The following is a 16,850-nucleotide window of genomic DNA, read 5'->3' on the forward strand; positions in this document are numbered from 1 at the left end:
TTTCGGTGGTGTTATCCGAAGTGTGTGGATATTGACTTGGTTGGGCAAAGTCGGTGTGAAGATGGGGTTGGAGGAGAGGAAGAAGTTGATTCTGAAGTATCTCGAAATCGTGGTAAAGGTGGAAGTAAAGTGAAAGATTTTATTTTGGTGTTATTTGATGGGTTTTCGTTGTTAGTTTAATTTGTTGCCATTATCGTGAGTTTGAGGAAGTAGGTTTTCACAACTAGATTATAGTGCGTGAGTTTTGGGGAAAATTTTGATGTTTGTGAATGTCATGTGTTTGATGGAGTAGGTTCTATGAATGTCATTGTGAGTTTGATGAAGTAGGTATGACAACTAGTTTGTAGTGCGTGAGTTTTGGAAAAAATTTTGATGTTTGTGAATTTCATGTGTTCGAAGCAATGTAATTTGATTATGTGTTCTAAGTATGAATTTTATTAAGTTTGAAGTTTCTGATGTTGTGATTTGAATGAAAAATTGATTTTTAAATTTTGTTGGATATGAAATTAACGATGCCGGAAGTAGAAGTATGAAATGAGTATTCAAATTTTCATTCGATGGGTATTCATTCGAAAGTCCGAAATCAAGAAAAAAACCGATGGTACCTAGTGATAATATAGTCGGTGGCTACTTAAATTGATCTCGTTGGAAATGTTACTCAAATGAATCTTGTTGAAATAATATCAGATGTAGTATAAGCCAAAATCTACTACACAAAATAATATCATATTAGCTACTGATAGTAATATCAGATGTAATAAAGAAAATATTATCATATTGGGTACTATTAATAATATCAGATGTCATATAGAAAATAACATATCATATTGGGTACTAAAAGTAATATCAGATGTAGTGGATGCCAGAATATTGGCAATTTTGTCTTTTCAAAATTTTAACTTTTTCAATGTGTCAGCCTCACCCGGATTTGCATGTACAATCATATGTACACATATACATATATATTTGAAAGAGAGGTAATGTAGTGTGGAACGTAGAGAGAGTAAAAATGAGTGAATTTTGAGAAACCCTTCCATGTGCCCACCATTTTCAATCCTTCATCTTCCCTCTCACCTAACATCAACCCTTCATTTTTCCCTCTCACCTCACTCTCCTAGCTGCAACAAACATACGCATCCCCTTCGTCCTCCCACTCTCACTCCTCTCTCTTGACTCCATTTTCAGTCTTCTTGAGCAAGCAAATCGTCGGTGCCCACTCTCCGAAACGCTTATCGTCGGCCACAAAAACAAATGGGATGAAACCGCGATCGTGATGCCGCCAAAAAAAGGAGACGAAAGACGAAGAACGATTATTGTGGTGTGTCGAGCCGAAAGAAGAAGGACGATGATGGTACTGGGTCGAGCCGAAAGAAGAAGGACGATGATGGTGCTGGGTCGAGCCGAAAGAAAAAAGAACGATGATAGTGATGGGTCGAGCCAAAATACAAGGAAGGATGATGGTGCTGGGCCGAGCCTTCCTCAGGTGATAATAGACCTCGACGAGGAGACATAGCAACTCCATGGTCAAAATATCTCCATCTTCCACTCGAAGCTTGAATATGGTACACATTTTATCCTTAAAAAATGTTCAACTTTATACTTGCAAAAATGAAGAATTTGTAATTTGGTAATGTTGAGGTTAGAGTTTTCTGAAAAGTGATCGATTTTATGCTTGCAAATATGGTACGCATTTTCGAAACTAATGGATTTTTTTGGTTCGCGTGACTTTAAACAGAGAGTAGGCCTGATTGTTTCACGATTTCCCTTCACCACCATGGTGTGTTCCACGCTGGAGATTACCTTACTGTTATGTTAAACTACATCGACTACGTGAGCGTATTGCAGTTTAACCTGTTCGAATTGACAAATATGTTGGTCAGAGTTGGGTATGCTAGATACGTTATATGTGAGTCGTATTATTGTCATCCCAAATTCAATGATGTATGCGTGGGCATTGAAATTGGGCATCCTCCTGATCCGCTCATCGAAGATGATGATGTCTCTCGATTTATGAAGGTTTCTATTACCATGAAACTGAGGCTCGTTCACCTTTACGTGCTTGAGATAACACGTGCAGACGCTATGGCATGACAGAAGCAGGACCAAGCCGAGTTGTTCATAGAATTTATGCACCCGAAATCGACTGGTGTTGTGATTGAATAAATAGAGGAGCCACCATTGGTTGTACCGAAGACAGCAAGGAAGAAGGCAAAGGTTATTCCAAAAAATAAAGGTTATTCCACAAACACCTTTTTAGGGTGGTACGAACGTGACATCGAGGCTAACAAAGTACATGGGGTAGGAGGATTACAAGATCAAGTTGAACCTGCAGTTGGGCAAGCATATGAAGTTCAAACTGCAACTGATGAAGCACAATATCATGTTGATGAGGTACTATCTTTGTTATTGATATTGAGATTTTATTTTTGAATTGAATATTGTTTGTTATGCATTGATTAGATTATGATATTATATTTGCATAGTTACTGATTCATACTGTTTTTTGAAATTATGTTTAGATGCATATTGATTTTGCTATTTTGATTTGGTTGGTCCGTTGTAGGTTGACAAAGTAAATGGGGTAGGAGGATAACAAGATCAAGTCGAACTTGCAGTTGGACAAGTAGATGAAGTTCAAACTGCAGTTGAAGAAGCACATTCTATGTTGATGTGGTATTGCCTCTGTTATATGAATATATTGAGATATTGTTGTCATAAGTTGATTTGTTGATTTTGTAGATGCTTGTTGAATTGGATATTAGTTTGTTATTGGCACTGATTTTGAAATTTGAAATTTTGATTTGTATAGGTATTGATTTGGTTATTAGTTTTAATTTATATTGATTTTGGTATGATGTTGTATTGGTTTTGAGGAAGAGATTGATGTGGTTAACAAATGCCTTTTGGTTGACTTTGCAGCCAGCTGAAGTAGTTTGTGAAGAAGTTGAATCAGAAGCAGGTGCATATGTTGGTAATGCACATACAAAAGATGATGTTTACAGGCCGATTATTGATGGTTTAAAAGATTACGGGCCATTTAAATCCCACTCAGAAGGGAAATTTGTGCCAGATTTTGTTGAAGCAGCTGTTGTGTTTGAGTAGTATCTTGGGCGGCTAAATGAGGTACATGAGGAAAACTAGGGAGGAAAAATCGCAAATGGGGCTGAGGAGGTGAACAATAGAAGAAGAAGATTTTCACCTGGGGTTGAGGAGGTTAACACAGAGAAAAACCAGGGAAGAGAAACCGAAAATGGGGTTGAGAAGGTAAACAATGGAGGAAGAAGATTTGCACCTAGGGTTGAGGAGGTTAACACAGAGAAAAACTAGGGAGGAGAAACCGAAAATGCGGCTGAGAAGGTAAACAATAGAGGAAGAAGATTTGCACCTGGGGTTGAGGATGTGAACATTAACTTGCAAGACGGCCAGGTCGAGGACGACGACGATGCCACCGACTTTGACACAGGCGACTGTCTTCTGCATAATGAGGGCTTTGATATGCATGGTGATGATGACTGCGAAGACTTCGATTAGTTCATTTCTCTGGAAAGCATGTATCGGGATGAGCAAATGTTTTCATCTTGTTTCGACGAAATGATCAGGCAACGCGAAGCTGAGCGAGCCGCAACCAATTCTTCCACAACTTATCTAAGTGCGGGCGGCAAAACATCTACCTCAAAGACAACTAAACGCTGAAAATTCTCCCCTGTGGTTGATACTCACCATCATGAAGCCCGACGACTGGCTGAAGATGTTGACATGCTAGATGACATAGCCAATGCCGAGGTGAGGGATGTACATTTCAGATGATGAAGAACCTAGTCGTGCTCTTGTGGTGAAATGACAGTTCATACTCACTAATCAGTTGCCACAGTTTAGTACTAGAGATATCTTCAGCAGCAGAGACTTCTTTAGAGAGGTCCTCCAAAAGTACGGATTGATGTCGAAGAGGCTCGTTCGCATCAAAGTAAATGACGACACAATGACGTGGGGTTCATGGTGAGTACAGTTGGTTTGTGTACATGCATAAGGAAAAAATGGGGACTGCGTGGTGCAAACTTTGAACAGGGAGCATATCCACACTTGTTCAGAGGTTCAAGAAAATAAATGGATCACGACTAAGTGGTTGGAAACAGCCATTGAGAAGATCAAAGAAAATCCTCAAATTCCATTGGTTGCAATCAGACAATGTGTAGATGAGTAGTTTGGTTCCAGACTTAGTCGGATGAAGGCCTAAGGGCTAAGGGGCACACACTCGAAGGCATATTGGTTGCATCGATAAGAAATACAAGAAACTCTTCTTCTACAAGAATGAGCTACTTCGAACGCATCTTGGCTCGACTATTCAGATACATTATGAGAGTCATAGACGCACACCAAGCTCTTGTCCGAGGTTCCTCAGAATTTATATTTGCCTTGAGCCACTAAAGATTGGATGGAAGCGGTTCTGTCGACCTATCATCTTCCTTGACGCGTGTTTTTTGCGAGAGATGTATAAGGGACATATATTGACCGCCATCGGGATTGATCACAACAATGGTTAGTGGCCGATTGTTTGGGCTGTTTGTCAAATTGAAAGCTATGAGCAATGGAAATGGTTTCTAGATCATCTGGACGAGGATTTGCAACTATTATAAACGGGCCTCGATATGTATTCATGTCTGATCAACAAAAGGTAAGTATTGTAATTGGAAATTATTTTATTTCCTTACAACTTGTTAGGTAACAACTTTCATTTTTCATGCACAAGGTTTGTCGAAGATAATTGCTGAGAAGTATCCACAGAGTGAGCACAGGTTCTGTGTACAACATATGTAAAATAATTTTGCTATTGAATCTGAATTCACCATCATCTAATGTCGACATTATTGTGCAGCTAAACAATAAGTGTGAGACGTTTAATGCTAAGATCGTCGAGGCACGTGAAAAACCAATTCTGACGTTGTTGGAGGAAATTCGAACAACACAACTGGAGCGCATCTAGATAAGAGGCTGGTGGGGTAAAGAACTACAACTATCTCGTACCACCTGTCATAAAAGAGATTCTTGATAAGGCAGCATCCAACTCTACTTTTTAGAGAGCCTTGTGAAATGGGGAAAATTAGTATCAGGTCTCAGGGTCTGCTGGTCAATTTGTGGTGAACATGCTCAATGGGACATGTACATGTTGGCTTTGACAAATCAGTGGGATCCCTTGCGTGCATGCTGCAGCATCCATTCTCAAGTGTAAACACCCTCTGACTGATTATGTTTCCTCATTTTACTCGAGGCCTAGCACGACGTAACTATATGAGCATGTCTTGTACCCTACCAACGGTATGGAAAGCTAGTCGAGGTGTTCAGATCTTGGTTTTGAGCTGGACCCTCCAAACACAAAAGGGCAACGTGGGCGCCCAAGGAAACTGAGGAGAGAACAACCTTAGTTTCTATTTTTTACTCCTAATTCGACACTTGGGCGCCCAACGTGGGTACCCAATGGCCAACGTAGTCAAGCAAGTGCTCAACCAAGTGCTCATGGAGTTAGGATCCAGACGCACAGAGGGACCGACCTCCTCGCCCTAATACGAAGACAACTGCTGGGCCGAGCCGTGCTGCTTCGTCATCAACCCATAGTCGTCGCAAGACGGCTGATTGAATTGGCCGTTTATATGAAACTGTGTTTTTGTAAATGACATTGCTAATCTTCATACTTAATTATTTTTTTGTAAATCACATACAGTCTGTGTTTCTAGCCTTTACTATTTGGATTGCAACTCTTTTTTGTTTGTTTTTGCCCATGGAATAGTAAAGGGATGTGCAGACTGATGATGATTTTGGTAACCATTTATGCAGGATTGCAAACATCATTTAGGAGTACCCCATATGTACTTAAACCTTCTTCTAAAACTGATATTATTTCAAATACATTATTCTGCGCCCGATATTATTTTGTGGCATCCACTACGACTCATATTACAACTAGTAGGAAATATGATATTATTTTGTGTAGTAGATTTTGGCATCTACTACATCTGATATTACTATTAGTACATAATATGATTTTATTTTCTGCATTTTATGTGATATTTACTATCTGTAGCCAATATGATATTATTTTCATATACTACATCTAATATTATTTCAACAAAACATGGATGTAACAACTGTAAGACGCATTGAATTCATCCATTTGCCAACTTCCAACTTCCAACTAACTCATTTAATGATACATTATCAACCAATATAAATACATGCACAACTAAATACCTACACCTAAACACAACACAATGGAGAAAAACAACAATCCAAAAATAGACGTAGCTGGAAAATTGTTTGAGGAAAAGCTATGAAGTATCTTTGCAAGATTAAAGCAACCCCAAAATGCAAACTAAACGAAGCCGACACCATCCAAAACTGAGTTTTGTTTCTTAGTCCTAGTTTCAGAGACTGCCGCCAATGTCACCCTTATCTCAAACTCAACTATGACAGCGACGTTGAACAATCAACGCCCATTTGAATGGGCAATGGAATGGGAACAATGGGTGGAAGATGTCGAACAAAATCCATTTGAGTAGATGTCCAACAACATCCATTTAAGTAAGATGTCCAACAAGATCCATTTCAGTAGCCACTATATTATTACTAGGTACGATCAGTTTTATTTCAAGATTTCGTGCATTACCACACGTCGGACCTTTTGAATGAAAATTTAAATACCCGCTTCATAATTCTACTTCCGACAACGTTAATTTCATATTCAACAAAAATTTTGAAAATCAATTTTTCATTCATACTACAACATCAAAAACTTCAAACTTCATAAAATTCATACTTAGAACTTAGAAACATATAATCAAATTATATTCACAAACATAAAAAATTTCCCCAAAACTCACGCACTGCAATCTAGTTATGAAACCGAATTCCTCAAACTCACGATAAAGGCTACAAATGAAACATAAAACGAAAACCCAACAAATGAAACAAATCAGCTTCTTCCTCTCCAACCCCACCTTCACGTCGACTCAGCCCAACCAAGTCAAAATCCACACACTCCGGATAACACCACCGAAAATAAACCTTGCTCTTTTTCTCGCAAACGAAGTACAACATTCCATTTGATTCCTTGCTTGCGTCGACAATAATGGAGGGAAGCAGATGAAGAAGAAGTGAAGAGAGAGAAGTGTGTTTACTGCATATTTAAAAGAGGCGTAAGAGAGAGAAATATAAAGTGACACATCTATGACACAACCTACACCAAATAATTTAATGAGCTGACGCTGAAAAGTAAAAATATTGAAAAGACCAAATTGTCCAAATGCTCAAAAGGGTATTTTCGTATCAAAAAATGCCAAAAGGTCCGTTTTTTAAATAAACCCTTATTCAAGGGATGTTTGGTGATATTTTTAATGTCCGTGGACTATAGGCGAGATAAACCCATAGTCTAGGGATCATTTTCATAGTTCACTCTTTAATGTAAAACTAATATAAAAAAATGGACCTTATATTTAATTAACTTTTCCGCTCACTATTCTTTACATATATTAAAATTTAAAACTCACCCCTACACCAAATGTGATTCCTATGAGGCTGAGGGAAGGAGTATATATAAAAAAAATGTTGAGTATAACTTTTAAATATTCAAACAAAATTCGACAAAAAACTCTCATTACACAAACTTCCAAAAACTCTCATTTTGAATATTACCAACTGATTTGAGTTATTGTTACCATAACGGCATATATCTCAATAATTACCACATATTTAATGAGAAATACAATAAGTGATTATAATGGAAAAAAGAATTCAAAATTGTGTTTGTTAACTCTATAATGAGTGGTGAAGTGAGAGCCGAAATAAATATAGTGGTGGTGAGATGAATGAGGACAGTAGTCTCAGCACAGCCAATCAAATCGCAGCACGTGTCCCCGTTAATAAAAATACCGGATCAAATTAGCATCTCCCATTGTCGATTCTCGGCATCTACTCTTTGATCCCATTACATTAGATAAACGGCCCAGATTTCCCCTCTCGTCGCTATTATATAATCCCACTCCCACAAAAAATCAGATATCGATACTCCTACAATTAAAAAAAAACCTTGAGAGCGAAGAAAAAAAATAAAAAATAAAAAATGAAGGATTCTCCGCTGGAAGCTCTGGCGTTCAATTACTTGAGCTACGGCCTCCTCGCCGCCGTTAACAATGTATTGGCATGGATCGCCGCCGTTACCACCGCCGTCAGCTTCTGGCGGATGAGGATTTTGCCGGCGACCGATTGCCACGTGGACGCTGCGGCGGAGCAGGTGGCGGAGAGTGAGGCGGCTGTTGTTCCAGCTAGAGCGGCGCCGTGCGTCGTGTTGGAGAGGCAGGGTAGCACGAAAATGAAGTTCAGTTTGTATTACAAGGAGGAGGAGGAGGAGGAGGATTTATGGGGAGATGATGAAGACGGCGGCGAGATCGAGGAGAGTGGGGTGAGTCTAGGGTTTGAAATTGGGGGTAATTGGGAGTGGGATGCGGCGATTGCGTTGAGAAGGGGGGATTTGGGGTTTTACACGTGGCAGGATAGGACGGTGCTGAGCGGCAACGTGGTGCGGTTGTGGGAAGGGCGGAGGCGGAAGCAACACCACCAGGTGGTGGATGGTGGCGTCGTAGTCTGGTAGGTGGCTGTTATGTATTTAATGGCTGGAGTTGGAGGGAAATTCTGCATATTTATTTGAAAATTGTATATATATTTTCTATATTTAGTGCAAGAACTACGTTTCTACTTTCTTCCCTCTCTTTCTCGAGAAAATCCATGATCATTTTAAAATGAAACACATTCATTTTGGTTTGTCCTGTTTTCGAAAATGGACACACTATCTACTTTTTATTTTCTCTTAATTTTTTTTTCACTCGCAAAACAAAAATAAATAATTATTCCATTGTAAGAAGCAAGTAATTTTAGGAATTACTTCTTTTAACCCAAGGAAGAGAACCCTTTATTTGGGGCAATACGAGATATTTTGTAGTTTGCAACTCCATTTCTGGCATGGCATGAAATATTCTATATACCAACCGCCACTTCACCAACTCACACTCACGGTTGGTACATTTTTGTTTGCTTTATCCGCATAGTGGAAAATTCAAGATATTTGGTTTCACCCATTAACAGAATATATATATATATATATATATGGATATTGATACATATTAAATAGGAAAACTCATCCCAAAAGACTAGCATGTTAGAAGAGAGGGTTCATTTAGTCTATATACCCCACATCAATTGTTCTCACAACCGAGGTGGAAGTTGAGTCCGTAACATTTGACCCTCCTTTAAAGGTCAACGTCCTCGTTGGTCACGGCCACCTTGGTCACGGCTGGTTCTTTGCCAGGCCACCGCTCCGAGTTCTCGTTGGTCATGGCCACGTTGGTCACGGCGATTTCTTTGCCCGGCCACCACTCTGAATCGGCCCCAAACGTACTCATTTGTCACGGAGAGTTCGTTGCCCAGTCACCACTCCGAGCCGTTTGGGCTCTCAATGAAAACACCAATTGATACATACCAAACAAGAGAACTCATCCCAAAAGATTAATCTGTTAGGAGAAAGAGTTCATTTAATCTATATACCCTCATATCAATTATTCTCATAACCGATATAGGAATTGAGTCCGTAACATATATACTTGAGACATATAAAATTCAATGGAATATTAGCATAAGGATTATTAAAGCAATTCCAACGAAATCTGTAACTAGAGTTTAATATTTATTGTCCAGCGACATTATCCGGTCATATTCACCAAAAATGGCCTCATAGCAACCCATAATACTCACCCCGTTCCTCATTAAATATTTTATATTTTCTTATTTGGATTCCCAATAAATATTAAGAATAGTGGGTGGAAAAAATTTAGTGGAATAAGGGTCTCACTTGTATATATTAGTTTTAAATGAAGTGTAAGTGGAATTAGTTAGTGGAAGGTGGGACCCTATTACCATTTATGGTAAAAGTGAACCGGGACTCTGAAGCGCGGGATGTGTGTGTGCTGCTGTGTGCAGTCGGCGTAAGAATGCTACGTATTTGCAAAAGTAAACTCTTAGGTCCAGAGGATTCGGTAGAGCACAGGGTCTAGGAGATCATGAACTTTCAGAATTCTGTCGTTGTCACAGCAACCCCGCTTCAAAACCTCAACCCTCTATACTATTGGCTAGTATAGGGAAGTCGGGATCGAATCCACGAAGATGGAAGGATTAGAATCCATTAAGAGAACTTTGGAGGGTTCGACTGCTGCCACGCAACGAGAGGGTTGAGTTTTAACTACTAGGCCTGAGAAATTAAACCTAATCTATCCTAACTACTAGATCTGGAGAATTAAAAATGCTTTAAATAACGACGCAATCATGATTTGAGAGAAACTTACGATCATCCTACAAATTTCCTAGATCAAGTAAATGAGTTCCCTAAAATAGCTAGACACAAGGCATGCAAAAGTAAACCACAAAACAGATTTCCCTAACTGGCTACTGACAGAAAGCTGCAACTAACAAACTAAAGCAAACTCGACTATAACTACCAATCGACTTCATCTTCTTCAGAAAACGAACACGAAATGAGCAAATCAGAACATAAAAACACAGCATACTTCAAATTGAACGATGAACGCTATGATTAAACTAAAACTACCAGATCTAATCTACTAGACCAAAAAATCAGCAATGACAGAAGTTTCCATGCAGAACCAAACATACGTACTCAGATTCAAACATGTAAAGGAAATCTAAGCTAGATCTATCAGATTCATCACCAACCAAACCAGATCAGCAACCTTCAACACCATTTCAACTCCGATTCAACCTCAATTCAATAGATCAACTGTGATCTCACCGATCTTAACTCCAATCAACAATTGAATTGCGAAAAGCATCCAACTCAGTAAAACAGGACAGTAAGCATCAGAATCAAAACGAAAACTGAAAACGAAGCTAGATTGACCGTAGAACTGCAAAACGAGTCACAAAACAGTCGCTGAATTTCCGGCAAGGAATTCGGCGAAAGAAAGTACGTGCGAAAAGTAAATTGCTTCTTCGCCCTTAACAGGACGGTGTTACACTTCCAAATAACAGAAAACACCACATTATACTACCCCAGATCTCCCATGAAACCAAATGCGTGACCTAAGTGAGTGAATTTAGAGAGCGAGACGAAACACCTAAGGAATTTTCTAACTAAGAGGCTCTCTCTTTTTCGCAAGCTTCCTTGTATTTATAGGCATGGCTCAAATCCCTAGGGCAACGGACTTCGTGATTTGACATTTGTGCCCTTGAGGATTTCGCTCTTTTCCTTCACTTTTTCTCTTCTATTTCCTCTGCCCCGGTAATTGATCTTCATTCCTGGGTCTGACAGATTATTCACACATCTGGACTTATAAATATGCTTTAGCACCGTAGAAAGCACTGAATTTATACCCAAAATAGATGCATGAAACGAGCCTTATCAGACTCCTATTCACGGGGACTTGACTCATGCTAATTTTGCAATCAAACGTCACCCACAAGTGTACGAGATAAGTAGCACGTGACAAGCTAAAATTATCGATCCTCGAAGAATAAAAGCCTGTTTGAGTATTACGATGCAATGTCGAACACAATCTAGACTAAGGAAAGGTGTTTTGGGGTTTTCTTAACTAAGAACAAAGAACAAAGAAAAATTAAGCAAGTAGAGACAAATTAACTAAATAGAGCAAATAAAATATCGTTTTCACACAAACTAAGAAAGGTAGGGATATGGATCCGTTAGTATGGATCACGGGTGTCACCTAGGGATCATGCTCATCTATTGGTTCTCATGTGTGGCTAGGAAGGTCGGGATAATTGATTAGACCCCCTCTCGGGTGCATCTAACACGTGGGTCAATCTCTAGTATAGGAGTCTCCTCCATACAATTCGAGATTAACTCCCAAGAACAACAGACCAAAGCCCTCTCTCTAGCTCATGCATCTCCAGATCACATGTAACGCACGGAGTTGTTGATTATCTAACCATTCTAATCATGCATCTCTCAATGACAACAATTAGAACAAGATGTATCAAAGTGGTAGCTAAGCAATTAGATAATAAGAGCTCAATAACCAACAAACCAATACAAAGAGATAGATAGCATAAATCAAAGATCAACCCATGGATTCCATACAAACTTCACCAAATCCCTAAAGGAAATCTAGCTACTCATGTTCGAAGATAAATCAAAAGGAAAAACAAGAGAAACAAGGCAAAACATGGATATAAATAGAAACTAGAACTCCCTATAGGTGGAATTGATGTTGGGGAGTCTTCTTCCTTCTATCTCTTGAATGGGGAAGTCTCTTTACCTTCAAATCCTCTTCAATCTCTTGCAATCTTGATTAATTTGGTAATCTGGGAGTTAGGATTCGAAAAATGTGTGAGAACCCTTTTATATCTGGAGTGAAAATTAGGAGAAAATGAGCGATTTGAAAGTGAGAAAATGCCCGGCCGGACGTTCCATCAGAATAGCGATATTTGCTCCAAACGCCCAACCGGGCGTTTTGCCGAATGAAAAATGCCCGACCGAGCGAACTTTCTGTTTCTTCTCGGAAAAGCCCAAGCCGGGCGTTTTTGGCTTCTCAAAACGCCCGACCGGGCGAACTCTCTGGAATCAGCCTGTTCGCTCCGTTTTGCCAGTTTTAGAGCTTTTTTTGCAAAACTCCAACAAACTCATTAGCTCTGAAAATAGCAAATAAGTGGATGAAACTTAGAATTTATACCTGATGCACTATTTTTTAGCACTACCACTACTTGCAAGTATACAAGGAATATAGTATAGCTAAAGGTAAGTATCGGGATATCGAACACATGGAATATAGTTGCAACTGGCTATCATGTACTAAACGTCATATATAATCTAGAGAAACGAGAGTTTTGGGATATTAATTAACTAGGCAAAAATAAATAAAACAAATAAAATAAATAAACTAAATTAGGCAAATAGTGGAATTCCAAGGATAGTGGTTTCACAATTATGGTTACACGGAACACAGTTATGATACCCTAGCGCAGTTCATACTTCACTAGAACGAAACACATAAGTTTTGCCCATGCGGCACAAGCGTAGATTACATGCACTAGGGGCGTCAATCCTAGATTTGTAACTCCCAAAATCTCCTAAGACCCTCAAGATGTCCTCACTCTCAATTAACAGTGTCGTTTTAAAGGAAGCTAATTGTAGTATCAACTAAGCTCTTCTAACTCGCCAACCTCCTCTCACGATTATGTAGCAAGTCAATAGATCATCACAGAATGTGTCACTCAAACGTGAAGCAATTATCCAACACTTAGAATAGAAACAAAGTGATGAACAAAACGGATACCAAAAATTGGAAGTATATAAACCAATAAAAGTTACTAACATATCCAAAGAAGTCTTATAGTTTAGCTACTCATTGACAAATAGCAAAAACTACAAATTAAATAACAAAACATAAAGAAAAAACAAACAAAACCCAATGATGAATTGTTGTGAAATCTTTAGTCTTCTTTTGTCTTGCTCCAATCTCCAAGAATGGTGATGGAATGATGGATGGAGGAATTAGGATTGGAGAATGGAGGGAGGAGCCATGGAGTTTCCTCTTTTGGGGCTATGAATTGGTGAATATTATGAATTAAGTTATGAGGTATATATAGGCTTAGAAAAGATTTAAACTTGGTAAAAAGTGTCCTCCAAGTTGGAAATTTCGTGGTCCATTGGTCAAGAAAAAGATTTGGCATAACAAGGTAATAATTTCTTTCTTTCCTTGAATTTCCGCCTAAATTCTACACTTGACAACTTTGCGCGACCTTCGTAGAATGGCCATAACTTTCTGCACAGAACTCCGATTGAGATAATCAAGCTACCAACGCGAAGCTCTTTCAAAGAAAAAGAGAATGGAATAAATAACGCCCTGATCGGACTTCAGAATTGCCAGAAAAATGAGTTTGAACAGAGGCTGTTGTGCCGACTGGGCCCAACGGGCCGCTGGAGAGAGTCAGAACGCTCTGGAATGGTTTCAGCGACCGCTGCATTGGGTCTAGCGGGCCGCTGGGTTGCGCTTCTTCTCCAACTTCTAAATTTTGTCTTTTTTATGCCTTTTTGAGCTCTATTTACATTTCTCACAAAACGCATCAAAATATCAAAATGGATAAAATATGCAAATAATGGACATATAATGCAACTTTGACACTCAAAAGTCAAAATTGACCAAATAATGGTCTTAAAACAGTGCAAAATCCGAGCGTATCAATACCTCAAATTGTTCAACAACATATGTTAATCACCCACCTAAACATCCTATACTATGAGTTTGTCAGGAGTAAAATAGAAAAACGGGACTCCTATTCACGGACGAATGGAGTAATTCATAGTATTTCTCTATATAAACTAACCGTAATTTATAGGGTCATCAAACTATCCCTTAAACTGATAACTACTATCAAATCTAGTTTGTTCGATCTGAAACAAATAGCCGAGATCAATTTTCACGCGATGTCAACTAGTTGTTGGAACAATGTCAATCAGAGATATGCGATGTCAATTAGCTGTTGTAACAATGCCAATTAAGGGTATTAATAAAAAGTGAATTTTATTAGTTATAACTAACTTTTAAAAATATCTCAAAACTTTGAACTCATATAACTATCCTGATTTAAACTATTTTTCACTAAAAATATAATTTTTCCTTCCTTTTGTAGTAGACATTTTTTTCAACACGGAAATTAAAAAAATTGTGTCAAGTGTGTTAAGTAAAGAGAAAATGTAGAAATGTGAACAGAGAATAAAGTAAAAGAGAAGAAAGATTATTATTTTTTTGTCAAAAAAGAAATGACTTAGCTATATAGTGGGACAACTCAAAAAGGAATACGACTCAACTATGGAGGGACGGAGGGAGTATCAAATTAAAGATAATTTTTTAAGGATTCTAACGAGATCCTAATTGCATATGTACAGATGATAAAATGTGATAATTTTGTTTGAATTTTTAATATCAACACATAATACATACAATTTAGATCTAATCCATACACAATCTTAATAAAATTTAGTTGACCTATTCAAGTCATTAAGTAAAGAAAAAATAAAATAGGTAAGGAAAAATATAGAGATATGAAGAGAGAATAAAGTAAAATAGAGTAAAGTAAGAGAAAAGAAAGATTGTTACATTTTTGCGAAAAAAGTAAATGACTTGGCTAAAGTTAGACATGCCAAGGTTTCAGAACCCCAAATCCCAGTTCTGAAAAATATCAAACCGGAACCGACCCTTGAACTGATGATTTTTTTACGGTTTTTTGCGATTCGGTTCGGTTCTTAACCACCGGATTTTTGTGATTTTTTGCAGCTCCGGTTTGGTTTCATGGTTTCCGGTAGTTTTTTGCGGTTCAGGTTTGGAACCACTTGGAACTGGCGGTTCTGGCATGTTTTGGTGCCGAAATTTTGGAACCTAAACCGGCCACATTTCCAAAAGTGGCGGTTTCGGTTCCATTTAAATCTCACAGTTTTGGTTTGAAACCATAAGCGCCGGTTACGGTTTTGCAGTTAACCGTCCGAACCATAAACCTTGGGCATCTATAGATATAGTGGGACAATACCAAAAAGAATACTACTCAGCTACAGATGGACGAACGGAGTATCAAATTAAAGATAATTTTATATGGATTCTAACGAGATCCTACTTTCATATGTACGGATGATAATGTGATACTTTTATTGGGATTATTAATATTTTTGACAATCAAGTTAATATCAATACATATGCAATGTTAATCAAATTTAGTTGACATATTCAAGTCATTGAGTTGACAATTTTACTATATTGTGTTGACATCAGGAGAATCATGAAAACTGCCATATATAAGAAATGACTAAAAGGATATTTTTAAATTAACTAATATAAATGAATTTCCACTTGGCACCATTAGATACCACTAGATTATTTAGATCTAATGACTAGAAATTGGTACTAGTTAGCAATTAGCAAATATAGTTAGCAATTGTTCACATCTCATACCTAATACTCCTCCCGTCCATCTGCAGTAGAGGCGTTTCATTTTTAGCACTCGTTTTGGAAAAATGATAATAAATAGTTAAAGTAGAGAGAAAGTAAACTAAGAGCGAGAATAATATAGAGAAAACTCTTATCTATATTATTATCTCTTTTACTTTACTCTCTCTCCACTTTAACTATTTATTATTATTGTTTTAAAATGAGTGCTTAAAATAAAATGTCTCTACTACAGAGAGATGAAGGGAATAGTATTTTCAAATCAATTCCTCCCAATTTCTACACTAAACCACAATTCCTATATTTTCATACCTCTAGTTCAACATGTATGATTTTATTTTTTATTTTTTTATAATTATTATCCATTTTGCAAAAATCAAATAACATGGAGTATATAAATAAGAAAACTATTTTATTAGAAATAAAACAAAATTACAAGACAAAAAATTAATTAATATTCCTATAAATTACTACATATTTAAAGACATACTTCCATCGTGGAATTTGTTGGTAGGTCTCCAATTTATTTCAGTGAAATATGATGATGTTATGTTGTATTTATATGAAGAACAAATGTACTAGTATTAAATTATACTTAAAAATAAAAGTTGAATTGTCACTAAATTATTTTATAAAAGTTGAATGGACTAATCTTTTCAATAGTATAGACTCAAACCATCATTAAATCAATTCATGGGGCTAGTTATACAACAAAACCGATCTATCCAATCAGCATAAATTTGGATACCAACCCTTTTTTCTCTAGATCACGAAAAATATAAAGTATTTCAAATTTAGGCAATATGTAATTGGCAAAAATTGAATTTTTTTATTTTAATT

General features: G+C 37.6%; 1 protein-coding gene across 1 annotated transcript; it reads left to right on the forward strand.

Moving 5' to 3' along the window:
* The first annotated feature begins 8,110 nt into the window (after positions 1-8,110).
* Positions 8,111-8,638, forward strand: LOC121752793. Its single transcript, XM_042147885.1, has one exon. It carries the CDS (start codon positions 8,111-8,113, stop codon positions 8,636-8,638), a length of 528 nt encoding a protein of 175 aa, XP_042003819.1.
* The last annotated feature ends 8,212 nt before the right edge of the window (positions 8,639-16,850 follow it).

This window comes from Salvia splendens, chromosome 10 (assembly GCF_004379255.2).
Source record: "Salvia splendens isolate huo1 chromosome 10, SspV2, whole genome shotgun sequence".
Taxonomy (NCBI): Eukaryota; Viridiplantae; Streptophyta; class Magnoliopsida; order Lamiales; family Lamiaceae; genus Salvia; species Salvia splendens.